The sequence below is a fragment of the Ylistrum balloti genome, unplaced genomic scaffold, assembly GCF_031769215.1.
Source record: "Ylistrum balloti isolate Yb309-2 unplaced genomic scaffold, AGI_CSIRO_Ybal_v1 Utg370828, whole genome shotgun sequence".
Classification (NCBI taxonomy): Eukaryota; Metazoa; Mollusca; class Bivalvia; order Pectinida; family Pectinidae; genus Ylistrum; species Ylistrum balloti.
The window spans coordinates 143626-159263 of record NW_026782478.1 but is presented as its reverse complement, the minus strand read 5'-3'; the positions used below and the strand labels follow the sequence as shown (position 1 = coordinate 159263).

The following is a 15638-nucleotide window of genomic DNA, read 5'->3' as shown; positions in this document are numbered from 1 at the left end:
ATCACCCATGCTTCTCCAACCTATCACGTCTGCCTGTGACTGTTAACTGTTGACAATATGAATTCCGTGATGGATGTTGACTACTAACGGGAAAGTATGACCGATACAGGCTGTAAACACTAGTGTGAATGGTCACAAAGATCTCGTTTTGGAATATGTTGTAATAAAAACACATCCTTGATTTGGCCTTGATTTACTGAATGGCGGGTACGGTCGAAGAAACAGAAAACGCGTACCCTTCCGGAGCCTTTTTGTATTCTCCATCTCAATTTATCCTTTGTTCATACGTTCCACTGATTTTAACGATTTCGAAGCAAACATAACAGTCTCCTTGACACACTGGTCGTTTTATTAATAGCACATCTCGGTCCAATCACTCATATTGTTTTTATTCCGACTGTTCAGACGTGTATCAGTCCAGATCTTCACTGCACCAGAAGTTCCACATTTCCGATATGTCCGGAAGAAATATCCTCCGCGACAAAACATCCAACACTGTTTTCAAGATATCAATAACTTTATATCGACCAGACGGACAAGAAGTGCTGCACCAGTCATGGAAGGTTTTTATTATTTCAGTATTTATTTCAGTATATTCTTACTCTTTGGATATATTTCAAAGTTTCTCTCAAAACTTGCCGTTTTATGGTTTAAGCTTCCCACTCATCCTTACTTTCATATCCATAACTTTACATTTATTTGTCGATAATACTTTATTTATCACAACTTCTGTTTGTTTTTATATTTTTATTCCCTTTTTTCGCAATGATGACTCCGAGTCAACATTTTCTATTGTTGCAGAGACCCCAGCTCTCCGTAAACACAAGAAGTATGATTGGAAGGATTCGAACCTGGCCTTGTTTGGTTCCAAACTAGAACACGACTTGAAAAGTACGTAAGCTACGTCCAGAAAATAAATTTCTTGATATTATCCGCTGGAAATAATGACTGTGGTGGATATAGACATAACGTGAATAATCATACCTGGTAATTATGTTCCGAAAATGGACTCGAGAAAATTGTCTTTGTTTGCAAAGTAATTTAACGCATTACACTTCACGTTTTCATGACAATACAAATATATTGTTATAACATAGTATATATTATACATATGTAAATATTTTTGTGTTACATATTAACTACTTTAAATGCCACATGTATATACTATGAGTTACACTTAACAGAAGAATCAGCGGAACATGAACCAGCTTGGGAGAATGCAGGTAAAGAAGTGGGGTTAAAAATCTGGCGGATTGTGGTAAGTAATCACTTAAATTAACAGAATAAAAATGATTCAAGAATACAAGAAAATAAAGGTTTTTTTATGGAAAATAGTTTTTTTAAGTTCTACCTCTATGATATACCATACAGCTGATAATTTTTTTCAAGGGTCATTTTTTTCAGTTTTCTTTCAAAACGATCGAATAATATTTTCAACGAATCAAATTTTTGCAATCTGGATGTGAAAAGACATCTAAAACACACGCGCCTCTCATTATTTCGAACTAAATTGTCGCGATCACGTAAATGTACCGCAGAAAACATCTCGAAAATAACAGGCCATAGGGGATTGTCATTTCCATTGTGTATAAACAATTAATATTGTTTGTAAATATATCCCGGTTATACCTTGTGGATAATGAAGTATCATAAGTATGCCCAAGGTATACCATCAGTTTAAATATTAAAAGCTACAGACAGAACCACCTTAAGGCATTGTTTTAAAAAGATCTGTTTTAATCTCGATTCCATCACCTTAAACTGATGTAGTCTATATATAGATATAACACTCCCAGTAAATAAATGATATACACAACGATTACAACATTTACAGGTTTTCATTTTTTTTTTCACACACTGAAAAGCTTTCGCTAACATGTGATAATATTTCTATCGACAGAATTTCCAAGTGACAGACTGGCCGGAAGTGGATTATGGGAAATTTTACGAGGGCGACTCCTACATAATTCTCGATGTATGTAAAGTTTTTCCACCGCTATACCAGTTATTCTTTACTTTTGTTCATCACAATAGCTCTACTAATAATCACTAGTGGTCTTAATGAAGTCACTGACATAGAGAAGATTATCAGCTGTATTTTTTCGGGTCACTTGATAATTGGTGTTAATCAAATAAAGCGACCGCTAAGCGACATCATGTTCACCTGTTAAAGAAACAAATATTTGTACATGTAGTCTCGCAAATTTTGAGGCTGTACCTCTGGGCTTACTTTTATTCGATAAAGTAATATTCTGTTCCAGACTTACAAGAAATCCGGAAGCGAAGCACTCTACTACGATATTCATTTTTGGATCGGACAATACAGCACTCAGGTAAGGTATCTTCACGCAGCTGGCGGAACCGGAAGATGTTGTGATGAATAATTTAAAAAAAAAAAACGGTTTGTCGTGTATCGAATGACCTATTTTGATCACTAAGTTATTTAGGATGTTTAATAACGTCTTTAAAATCAAAGTAAGAAGATATTTCTATTTCTGTTCGACTTGTTAAAAGGTCATAACTATATCCATTTTCCATGTAAATTATCCGTACTTTTCACGTCGAAATTTAAGTTCCGTGAAGTTCTTGATTAAAGGAATTTAAAAGATCTTGAAATGAGACAAGAAGGGGAAACTGTTATGAAATAGTGTTAAATAATTAATTTTAGCACATTTAGAATCTATCGTGGTCACGGAAGAAGCTCGATTTTATCGTGATCAAGGAAGAAGCACGATTTCAGTGATGAAAAAGCTCGATTTTATCGTGGTCAAGGTAAAAGCTTGATTTGATCAAGGTCAAGGAATATGCGGAAACATAAACATATAGGAAAGACATAGTGAATTAAAATATTGACACTTCCTTGAAGTTTATACCACTGTTTCTGCGTTGTGAAACCAATGGGCAAAACACTTAGCATGTATCTCGTATAAAACAGTTTTATTTTAACTGTTATTAATAATTACAGGACGAGTACGGCACGGCAGCCTACAAGACAGTGGAGTTAGCTACATATCTGGGAGGTACACCCATCCAACATAGGGAGATCCAAGAACACGAGTCGAAACAGTTCCGCAAGTACTTCGTATCTATCACGTGCGTGCTTGTTTGATACCATCAATAACCTAAAATTCTGTGTGATTAATGTTCATCCTTAACACACACCTCAATAACCTAGAATTCTTTGTGATTAATGTGTGTTTCCTTAACACACATCTCAACAACCTAGAATTCTGTGTGATTAATGTTCATCCTTAACACACCCCTCAATAACCTAGAATTCTGTGTGATTAATGTTCATCCTTAACACACACCTCAATAACCTAGAATTCTGTGTGATTAATGTGTGTTTCCTCAACACACATCTCAACAACCTAGAATTCTGTGTGATTAATGTTCATCCTTAACACACCCCTCAACAACCTAGAATTCTGTGTGATTAATGTTCATCCTTAACACACCCCTCAATAACCTAGAATTCTGTGTGATTAATGTTCATCCTAAACACACATCTCAACAACCTAGAATTCTGTGTGATTAATGTTCATCCTTAACACACCCCTCAATAACCTATAATTCTGTGTGATTAATGTTCATCCTAAACACACATCTCAATAACCTAGAATTCTGTGTGATTCATGTGTGTATCCTTAACACACACCTCAATAACCTAGAATTCTGTGTGATTCATGTGTGTATCCTTAACACACACCTCAATAACCTAGAATTCTGTGTGATTAATGTTCATCCTTAACACACACCTCAATAACCTAGAATTCTGTGTGATTAATGTTCATCCTAAACACACATCTCAATAACCTAGAATTCTGTGTGATTCATGTGTGTATCCTTAACACACACCTCAATAACCTATAATTCTGTGTGATTAATGTTCATCCTTAACACACCCCTCAATAACCTATAATTCTGTGTGATTAATGTTCATCCTTAACACACCCCTCAATAACCTAGAATTCTGTGTGATTAATGTTCATCCTAAACACACATCTCAATAACCTAGAATTCTGTGTGATTCATGTGTGTATCCTTAACACACACCTCAATAACCTAGAATTCTGTGTGATTAATGTTCATCCTTAACACACCCCTCAATAACCTAGAATTCTGTGTGATTAATGTTCATCCTTAACACACACCTCAATAACCTAGAATTCTGTGTGATTAATGTTCATCCTTAACACACATCTCAACAACCTAGAATTCTGTGTGATTAATGTTCATCCTTAACACACCCCTCAATAACCTAGAATTCTGTGTGATTAATGTTCATCCTAAACACACATCTCAATAACCTAGAATTCTGTGTGATTCATGTGTGTATCCTTAACACACACCTCAATAACCTAGAATTCTGTGTGATTAATGTTCATCCTTAACACACCCCTCAATAACCTAGAATTCTGTGTGATTAATGTTCATCCTTAACACACACCTCAATAACCTAGAATTCTGTGTGATTAATGTTCCTCCTTAACACACATCTCAATAACCTAGAATTCTGTGTGATTCATGTGTGTATCCTTAACACACACCTCAATAACCTAGAATTCTGTGTGATTAATGTTCATCCTTAACACACCCCTCAGTAACCTAGAATTCTGTGTGATTAATGTTCATCCTTAACACACACCTCAATAACCTAGAATTCTGTGTGATTAATGTTCATCCTTAACACACATCTCAACAACCTAGAATTCTGTGTGATTAATGTTCATCCTTAACACACCCCTCAATAACCTATAATTCTGTGTGATTAATGTTCATCCTAAACACACATCTCAATAACCTAGAATTCTGCGTGATTCATGTGTGTATCCTTAACACACACCTCAATAACCTAGAATTCTGTGTGATTAATGTTCATCCTAAAGACACATCTCAATAACCTAGAATTCTGTGTGATTCATGTGTGTATCCTTAACACACACCTCAATAACCTAGAATTCTGTGTGATTAATGTTCATCCTTAACACACCCCTCAATAACCTAGAATTCTGTGTGATTAATGTTCATCCTTAACACACACCTCAATAACCTAGAATTCTGTGTGATTAATGTTCATCCTTAACACACATCTCAACAACCTAGAATTCTGTGTGATTAATGTTCATCCTTAACACACCCCTCAATAACCTATAATTCTGTGTGATTAATGTTCATCCTTAACACACATCTCAATAACCTAGAATTTTGTGTGATTCATGTGTGTATCCTTAACACACACCTCAATAACCTAGAATTCTGTGTGATTAATGTTCATCCTTAACACACCCCTCAATAACCTATAATTCTGTGTGATTAATGTTCATCCTTAACACACACCTCAATAACCTAGAATTCTGTGTTATTAATGTTCATCCTTAACACACCCCTCAATAACCTAGAATTCTGTGTGATTAATGTTCATCCTTAACACACCCCTCAATAACCTAGAATTCTGTGTGATTAATGTTCATCCTTAACACACCCCTCAATAACCTATAATTCTGTGTGATTGATGTTCCTCCTTAACACACACCTCAATAACCTAGAATTCTGTGTGATTAATAATTTATTTTGCATTTTCACCTATCCTTCATTTCAACACGACGCAGGGAACCTTTTAAAAATAGCTGAAGAAAAGAGAGAGAAAAATCCAGCTTAATTGCTTATTTGGTCATACTATTTGTTTGTGTATCTTTTGTACAATCTTTGTGTCACTATACAGGTACCTGAAAGGCGGTGCTGATAGCGGTTTCCGGACTGTAAAGGCAGATGAATACACTCCCCGTCTTCTTCACTTCCACGGAGATAGACGCGGCGTCACGGTGAAAGAGGTATCCATGACATACTATGTGATTAAGGAACAATTTGTACAAGTTACCTTGTTTTGCGGTATAAGTAAGGAAATCACGGTAGCTACAAACATCATCAAGTAGTGAATTAAACGCCACTCCATATTCGGGGGCATAGCAAGGAGAAAAAAACAAAACTCGTGAACAAAGATCTATGGACTTAATTGGTGTTTAATCGTATACTGAAGGTTGTTCAGTGCCATCAAAACATGGAATATATCAAATATATTTACACCTTTTGGGCAATTATTTAAAATTTCAGTAAAACCAATTTCTAAGTTGAATATAGTTTTAATGGCAAACTATGTCTTAACACATCAGGAAAAGCAAATATTATAACACAAAGCCCATCATCTTATGTCTTCCCAGACTCTCGTCGTTGTATAAAATATTACAGTATCTCTGATACCATTACACTAGAAAACAAGATAGTAACAAAGTTAGAACTATTGTTAGACTGTTAATACGTTATACACACATTCAAGAAATTTGTTTTGGCCGATCGCCTTGTGCTGTTTATATAAACCTGATTCTCATTTAATAACATAACACTGATTTACATACCACATATCCTTTACGAGTCTTCAGGAGTCCTTGTATATATCCCCTTCGATCAAATTATGTCCTCGTTTCACCAAGACTTCGGGAACAACGACCATAATAACCTACCAGAAGTAATATTTGATTTATTTTCAGATTCCCAGGGACAAAAATAAGTTGGATTCGACAGATGTTCATATACTGGACCTCGGGTTAGAGCTGTACCAATGGAACGGCAAGAGTAGCAACAAGGACGAGCGAGTCAAGGTAGGTTAATGGTGAGGATGTGACACAGAGTAGCAACAAGGACGAGCGAGTCAAGGTGGGTTAATAGTGAGGATGTGACACAGAGTAGCAACAATGACGAGCGAGTCAAGGTAGGTTAATGGTGAGGATGTGACACAGAGTAGCAACAATGACGACAGAGTCAATGTGAGTTAATGGTGAGGTAGAGACACAGAGTAGCAACAATGACGAGCGAGTCAAGGTGGGTTAATGGTGAGGATGTGACACAGAGTAGCAACAATGACGACAGAGTCAATGTGAGTTAATGGTGAGGTAGAGAAACAGAGTAGCAACAATGACGAGCGAGTCAAGGTGGGTTAATGGTAAAGTAGAGACACAGGATAGCAACAATGACGAGCGAGTCAAGGTGGGTTAATGGTAAAGTAGAGACACAGGATAGCAACAATGACGAGCGAGTCAATGTGAGTTAATGGTAAAGTAGAGACACAGGATAGCAACAATGATGAGCGAGTCAAGGTAGGTTAATGGTGAGGATGTGACACAGAGTAGCAACAATGACGAGCGAGTCAAGGTGGGTTAATGGTAAAGTAGAGATACAGGATAGCAACAATGACGAGCGAGTCAAGGTGGGTTAATGGTAAAGTAGAGACACAGGATAGCAACAATGACGAGCGACTCAAGGTGGGTTAATGGTAAAGTAGAGACACAGGATAGCAACAATGATGAGCGAGTCAAGGTGGGTTAATGGTAAAGTAGAGACACAGGATAGCAACAATGACGAGCGAGCCAAGGTGGGTTAATGGTGAAGTAGAGACACAGGGTAGCAAAAAAGGAGGAGCGAGCCAAGGTGGGTTAATGGTGAAGTAGAGACACAGGGTAGCAACAAGGAGGAGCGAGCCAAGGTAGGTTAATGGTGAAGTAGAGACACAGGGTAGCAACAAGGACGAGCGAGTCAAGGTGGGTTAATGGTGACTAAGGATGTTCGACTCTAATAATATCACTAATACAACAAGGATACTGGACCCTAATGATATCACTAATACAACAAGGATAATGGACCCTAATAATGTCACTAATACAACAAGGGTAATGGACCCTAATAATGTCACTAATACAACAAGGATACTGGACCCTAATAATGTCACTAATACAACAAGGATAATGGACCCTAATAATGTCACTAATACAACAAGGGTAATGGACCCTAATAATGTCACTAATACAACAAGGACAATGGACCCTAATAATGTCACTAATACAACAAGGATACTGGACCCTAATAATGTCACTAATACAACAAGGACAATGGACCCTAATAATGTCACTAATACAACAAGGATACTGGACCCTAATAATATCACTAATACAACAAGGATAATGGACCCTAATAATGTCACTAATACAACAAGGACAATGGACCCTAATAATGTCACTAATACAACAAGGATACTGGACCCTAATAATATCACTAATACAACAAGGATACTGGACCCTAATAATGTCACTAATACAACAAGGACAATGGACCCTAATAATGTCACTAATACAACAAGGATACTGGACCCTAATAATATCACTAATACAACAAGGATACTGGACCCTAATAATGTCCCTAATACAACAAGGATACTGGACCCTAATAATGTCACTAATACAACAAGGATACTGGACCCTAATAATGTCACTAATACAACAAGGACAATGGACCCTAATAATGTCACTAATACAACAAGGATACTGGACCCTAATAATGTCACTAATACAACAAGGACAATGGACCCTAATAATGTCACTAATACAACAAGGATACTGGACCCTAATAATGTCACTAATACAACAAGGATAATGGACCCTAATAATGTCACTAATACAACAAGGATACTGGACCCTAATAATGTCACTTATACAACAAGGATAATGGACTCTAATGATATCACTTATACAACAAGGGTGTTAGATGTGATAAGTAACTGATCAGAAAGCAAATAAAACAAGCTGATGGTTGTGGATAGCAGTAAGTATGAAGTTGTACAAGAAAGTGAAAACTGAGGTAAGTTTGCACCTATTATTATGGATAAATTGACATTATAAACAAATGTGAGAACCGTACAACCCTTGAATATGAAGTCGATATATGAGATATATGTGTTTGTTTTAGTCTCCATTCCCTTCCGGTAAAGTCCAGGTATGTGTGACGTTTCGAGAATATGTAAGATAAGTCGATATATGAGATATGTGTGTTTGTTTTAGTCTCCATTCCCTTCCGGTAAAGTCCAGGTATGTGTGACGTTTCGAGAAGATAATTATTACTTGTACTCACTGGTCTACTTTTTCAGGCGATGCAGTATATAGTGGATTTAAAAGAACAGCGTTGTGGGAAGGCTGTGTCGGAAGTTCTGGACGAGGAATTCACCGAGCCGTCAGTAAGTTTGGTTAGAGAGTTGCTGAGGAATTTGTTAGCAACGAAACTAGGAGGACATGTGGTCCAAGAAATAAGGCAGTAAATAAAAGCAATATGATCATGCTGAAAGTGTTTAACAGAGTCAACTGTTCATAAGGTCTAATTAGAGGAAAGTGTTTAACAGAGCCAACTGTTCATAAGGTCTAATTAGAGGAAAGTGTTTAACAGAGCCAACTGTTCATAAGGTCTAATTAGAGGAAAGTGTTTAACAGAGTCAACTGTTCATAAGGTCTAATTAGAGGAAAGTGTTTAACAGAGCCAACTGTTCATAAGGTCTAATTAGAGGAAAGTGTTTAACAGAGCCAACTGTTCATAAGGTCTAATTAGAGGAAAGTGTTAAACAGAGTCAACTGTTCATAAGGTCTAATTAGAGGAAAGTGTTTAACAGAGACAACTGTTCTTAAGGTATAATTAGAGGAAAGTGTTTAACAGAGACAACTGTTCATAAGGTCTAATTAGAGGAAAGTGTTTAACAGAGCCAACTGTTCATAAGGTCTAATTAGAGGAAAGTGTTTAACAGAGACAACAAGGTCTAATTAGAGGAAAGTGTTAAACAGAGTCAACTGTTCATAATGTCTAATTAGAGGACAGTGTTTAATAGAGCCAACTGTTCATAAGGTCTAATTAGAGGAAAGTGTTTAACAGAGCCAACTGTTCATAAGGTCTAATTAGAGGAAAGTGTTTAACAGAGACAACAAGGTCGAATTAGAGGAAAGTGTTAAACAGAGTCAACTGTTCATAATGTCTAATTAGAGGACAGTGTTTAACAGAGCCAACTGTTCATAAGGTCTAATTAGAGGAAAGTGTTTAACAGAGTCAACAAGGTCTAATTAGAGGAAAGTGTTAAACAGAGTCAACTGTTCATAATGTCTAATTAGAGGAAAGTGTTTAACAGAGACAACAAGGTCTAATTAGAGGAAAGTGTTTAACAGAGTCAACTGTTCATAAGGTCTAATTAGAGGAAAGTGTTTAACAGAGACAACTGTTCATAAGGTCTAATTAGAGGAAAGTGTTTAACAGAGTCAACTGTTCATAAGGTCTAATTAGAGGAAAGTGTTTAACAGAGACAACTGTTCATAAGGTCTAATTAGAGGAAAGTCAACACCCGTAACAATACACAAAGCAACTGGTAGAACCGACGGATGCTTCCCAAATAAACACTAAGTATATCATGTTGGTACCTCTTATAGTTATTGTGTCATGCTTATGGACAAAATGGCAGTATAAAAATACCAAATGGCTATAACTCCTAAATTATGCAAAAGAGAGGTTCTTGTACACGGTACTTCTTCCTTATCGAGATACATCTGCCTATTTAAGTTACATGTTGATACCTCTCATATATTTTGTGGTATGCCCCGGACAAAATTATGACCGATGGATACACGGACGGACAAAGCAACGACTATAACATCTTCCTTCGGGGCATAAATACAGGAAATGTCGGCAGTAAAATGTAAGCGGGGGGTGGGGGGGGGATTACACAATTTGTATGAATGTTAAGTCTATAAATGTGGTGAGAGTATTGCGGAAGGAGATCATAGAGTTTGGAGAAGGTATTGAACTAGAGGCGGTTGCTAACATACGCAGCCCAAATTTCACAGCAGGACAGATTTTACTTTTTAAGTTGTGTATGTATACTTCTATATGATACCTTTTTTATCATCAGCATAAGTTCTTCACGTACCTTGATCAGGTAGCTGAAGATGACGATGACCAGTCCTATGATCCAAAGGATACCATTAACGAACTATACAGGTGTGTTATGTCTACGATTAACGCAATTCTGTTTTAATTGGAATGCAATGTGTTACCATTGGCTGCCGGGCGTAGTTGGCTTTGGTGGTGCTAGAGCAGACATACATACAATAAGCAATCAAACATCACAGATTCTCTTTATCATGACTCAGAACTTCGAAGACTGTGAGTCATTAAAGCAAATAACGATTTTTTTTTTCCTTCAAATTGATGTGTATAAGCTAATTCTAACGTAAAGCATCCAGGCATTTACCTTAGGATGGTTGGTTGATTTCCGTGCAGTTATATGAAAACAGCAAATGTCATGTGGTGAGATTTCTTCAGAAATCATTTTAGTTTAACAATATCATTCTTTAAAAAATATTTTTCTCGTCTCAGTTTTAAATAAAATGATCACATCCATACTTTAAATACAAGGTTACCACTTAAAACAATGTTTCTACTGAAACACGTCTGCTGTTTTAATCATATTCGCGATAACCGCCAAAATATTAACCTTGTAAAAAGTACTACTGAAAATAGTATGACCAATAAGAACAAATGTAACATCCACAGAGGTTATGTAATGACTTTCTGGTAAAACGATAGATCTTCTACAGATGATAGCTGTAAAACAACTTTGACTCTGAAATAATATGATACTAAATCAAATTCTGAAAACACTGCTATAAAACTTTTTGAAATTGATTTTGAATTATGATGTTATATAATGAGTATTTTTGTCTATCGTGAGAAAATTTTCATGATACCATAGGTATCCGGATTATTTCTATAAAAAGGTGCAAGCTTATACATGTATAACTTTTATTTAAGAAGAATGTGGGTGGCAGTGATATTTCTATCGTTGTAGGTTATCTGACGAGAGCGGTTCGATGTTCTTCAGCCTAGAGAAGACGGGGTCAGTCACACTGAAGGATTTTGATGGAAAGGTGAGAACAGCGCGAGACTATTCCGTCATTACGTCTCTATGTTAACGCATGCAGTTATAATTGAAGTAGAATTAGATATTTTATGTTCTATTTTCTAAATTGTATTCAATATTTTGAACAATATATATAATGTATAATAAAACAATCTTTAGCAACGATTTTTGATTTTTCCACTTCTAGTTGGTAATATTCATGCTTCCCTAACGAATGATATTTCACTATTGACGCCGTTGATTAAGATGTCAAGAACCTGTCTCAATATCACGGTGTTCCTTCAAATTGTCGACATGAAGTTAAATGTATTCCAGAGATGAATGCTGATGGTAACATTGAAGTTATTTATAGTAAACAACTAGGTCTCATTTGGGATTTACGTTTCCTTGTGCGACATGAAGTTAAATATTTCCAATGCTCGTAAGTAAGGCAGGTGGTTTCGTAGTTAATGTTATTTGAGAACGCGGTATTACTGACCAGAATTTATCAACATTATGGCAAATGTGAACTTTATTTACTTTGAGAAACTTTGAAAACGTACAGGGGTAAAAGAGTACCAAAGGAAAGATAAGCGTATTCTGCTGTTTCAACGACGATAAAATCAACGCAAGAAATGTCACGTTCTCAAAACTGTTACCACGTCAAGAGCAACCAGACCAAAAGACACACACATGGTCACCTCGCACTTAATACCACACATGAAACTATGATTACCCCTAATGAGGTCGTGACGACAAAGAGTTATTCCAATAGTCTTAGTCAACCTGCATCTCGGGAAACGCTGTTAATATTGAATTAACAGTGACGTGTAAATAGTTCACACGTTAGAGAAGAATACAGTGGTTACTACAAAGGAATGGATCACAAGAACACAGGAAATTTTCAGGCTAACCACAACACATTAAAGAAAAGTTGCGTTGTCGTTTATAAGCGACTTTTCCAGGATGGTCCTTTGTACCCTAAACTTCAAGTTTTCTAGGATTTATCGGATCGACAAATAAAAAAAAAATACTTAGAGACCATCTAAAAGTGAAATTGAAGGACTTGATAAGAAGACATTTAGCCTGTCGGAAGATCTTTCCAACAAACTGGACCAAAAAAATCAACTAAAAATCCCATCATTCTCACGATTTAATATCAGTTTTGTATGACTTAGTATTAATGACAGCACATCAATGCTCGTTGTCCTAGAGTTTCATCAGGTTTAATTAAATAGTATTTGTTGTCTATCAAATGTATATCTTTTACAGGACGTGTTTATATTTGATACAAAAACGGAAGTGTTTGTGTTCATTGGAAAAGATACGTCTGCTGATGAAAGCAAGTTTGCCATGACGTATGCACATGTAAGTAAAACCGTTTACATTGCCTCGCCACATACATATTCCTGAAAAGTCAAAGACTCATATTCTGCCACCAGAACGTATTTTAAATCTTGTCTTATTTTTTTTTTCACAGACGTACCTGATGAAAACTGACCATCCTCTCGTCCCTATAAGCTGTATCTTGGAGCAAGCTGTCGACGCTGCCTTCAACTTCACTGCTGCATTGGCAGCCTAAAGGTCACTATTCTACCGACCTCGTAGTCTGGACTTAAACATCATTGTTAGATTCTTCTGGCGGGCAACTTCCTTCAGCCTCGTTTCTGAAGTCTAACATAACTATGTACGTTTTCATGTTTCCTGTAGGATCAGTTTTGAAATCTCAGATGGAAATTAAGTTGGACGTATAAATTTCAATCTGTACATTAAAATCATCAGCATGCTATGATAGCTAATATCTGACGTTTTTGCACTGAGAATCGTCTTTTCAAAGCGACAAAACGAAATAACGGGGAAAATTACTCTTTCGCGTTGCATATTTTATCATTCTGTTCTTTCGTAAAAATGTTTAGCGGAACAAAAAAAGACGACAACGACGCATATCATAGCCACTATAGTAAACTGGCTTCGAATGTTTGTCTCTTATGAATATGTATAATAGCACCGTCATAGTTTTAAGATATTTTACAGCTTTAGTACAAATGTCAATTCTAGTTGTAGCTTTGCTGATACAGTGAAACTGGTATAAATCGATATTTATTGCATGTTTCATTTAGTAAACAAATTAAAGTGTATCTATGAAATAGTGGTTTGTTTATTTTGTTCGTTCCTTTTGTGAACAAGCGTTACAAAATACGCCCGTCCTAAGTTGAGCAACCATAACTGGATGAATTTCAGGTGGATGATTTTGGTTTCTAGGTTGTAAGATTGATTTCCAAGATTATCTACTGAATTTCTATAAAGTTAATGGTGCTTGTGCAAAAACTGCTAAGACGATTTGTAGCAAGGGATATTTTTGATTCGTAGGAAGGATTACTGACAGCTCTTAAACAAACGGACATTGATGATTGGTAGAAAGGTTTCATTCATAGGAAGGCTTATTGATGATTTGTAGGAATGTTTATTATGATATTTACTAAAGTTTACAGACTATTCATAAATATTGTAAGTCCACTGACATTTCGTGATAAAAGTTCACAGACGATTCATAGGAAGGTTTATTGCCATCATTTGTAGGATTGGGTTGAAAATCATGGATTAATGGCCCTTTGTGGAATTAGGGGAATTGTCCAGTGCAGTATCACATATAGTAAAACCGATGAGATAACATGGCCATGTAATGGTATGTTGACTGGAAGTAAAATTGTAAGGATTACCTTACCATGTTAAAGTGTCATCCAAATAATCTTGTGATCAGAGAAGAAGGTTTCTATCACACCTGTAAGAAGTTTATTAACAGTATTGGAAAACATCAAGTCAATGGTTGTACAAAGCCTGTGGTAGGTTCCGTTATGAGTTGTCGATAAACCATCTTTGAAGTCAGCGACTGAAGTTGTTTTTGGTTAGCGGACTTGTTGCTAAAATCAACGTTGAAATCTCCCATTATGACAGTTTCACAGCCCTATAGATACTTCCTCTGTACGTCTGTGAGCACAGCTTCTATGAAATACACACGTGTCGATGGTGGTATGTACAAGAAGACCACTTTCGTTGTCAACAGTTGAGTAATTGTTATTAGGAAAGTTATTGAAGGGAAACCTATTTTGCAAATGTACCAAGGGCCATAACTGGCTTTTAAGGTAATAAACCTTCATGTGGAGTTTCCAAATAATCAGGAAAAAAATTCACGAGTTATCGATTGAAAACCTATTTTGCAAACGTACCAAGGACCATAACTCTGTAAACAATAGGGGAAAAAGTTTGGTTATCGAAGCTGACCTGGCTTTTATGGTAATAAACCTTCATGTGGAGTTTCAAATTAATCTGTAAAAAATTATTCAAGAAATCGAACGGAAACCTATGTGCGGCCGCCCGCCTGCGTGAAAACAATACGTCCCGTCTTTTGTCTTTGAGGACAGTTTGTTCAACAGACAAATGATGACCAAGTCAAGACGTCTGCAAATTCTGTGAAATAAGTCTTCTTTTTAATGCATTAAACATGATTAAAACAACATAAATGAAACCTGTCTATTAAGACCACCGTAGGTACTGAACGAAAATGGTCGTAATAGCGAGGCTTCATGTATTCTTGTAGATGAAAGTAACGCTTGTCTTTACCAGTATTCTATCTGCTGGCTGGATAGAGATCAAAATCCACAACTTGTAAGCACCACAGTTGTAGGGTCGAGGTCATTGTTACTATTGAAACTGATTGTCGGTGCTCTAGCAGCTTCATTTCTTCAGGGGTTGTAATCAAATGTCAAACACCGATAATTCTCGGACAAGTTCGATTTTCAGGATTGTTGGGTCGAGATCACGGAACTACTTTTAGAAAAGTAATTCACCATATCTCCGACAAGTTCGATTTTCTGGATTG

At 36.4% G+C, this 15638-nt stretch overlaps 1 protein-coding gene across 1 annotated transcript; it reads left to right on the top strand.

Moving 5' to 3' along the window:
- Positions 1-200: 200 nt before the first annotated feature.
- Positions 201-13340, top strand: LOC132558818 (gelsolin-like protein 2). Its single transcript, XM_060223428.1, has 13 exons — positions 201-207; positions 802-891; positions 1185-1258; positions 1901-1975; positions 2262-2333; positions 2966-3093; positions 5726-5834; positions 6549-6659; positions 8975-9061; positions 10769-10857; positions 11708-11786; positions 13031-13126; positions 13239-13340. The coding sequence occupies exons 1-13, from the start codon at positions 201-203 to the stop codon at positions 13338-13340; spliced, it is 1119 nt and encodes a 372-aa protein (XP_060079411.1).
- Positions 13341-15638: the final 2298 nt, after the last annotated feature.

Excerpts from the sequence above, each read along its gene's own strand:
- LOC132558818 (XM_060223428.1), top strand. Across the intron at positions 892-1,184 it reads ACTAGAACACGACTTGAAAA|AAGAATCAGCGGAACATGAA; the intron begins GTACGTAAGCTA and ends TACACTTAACAG. Across the intron at positions 2,334-2,965 it reads TCGGACAATACAGCACTCAG|GACGAGTACGGCACGGCAGC; the intron begins GTAAGGTATCTT and ends TAATAATTACAG.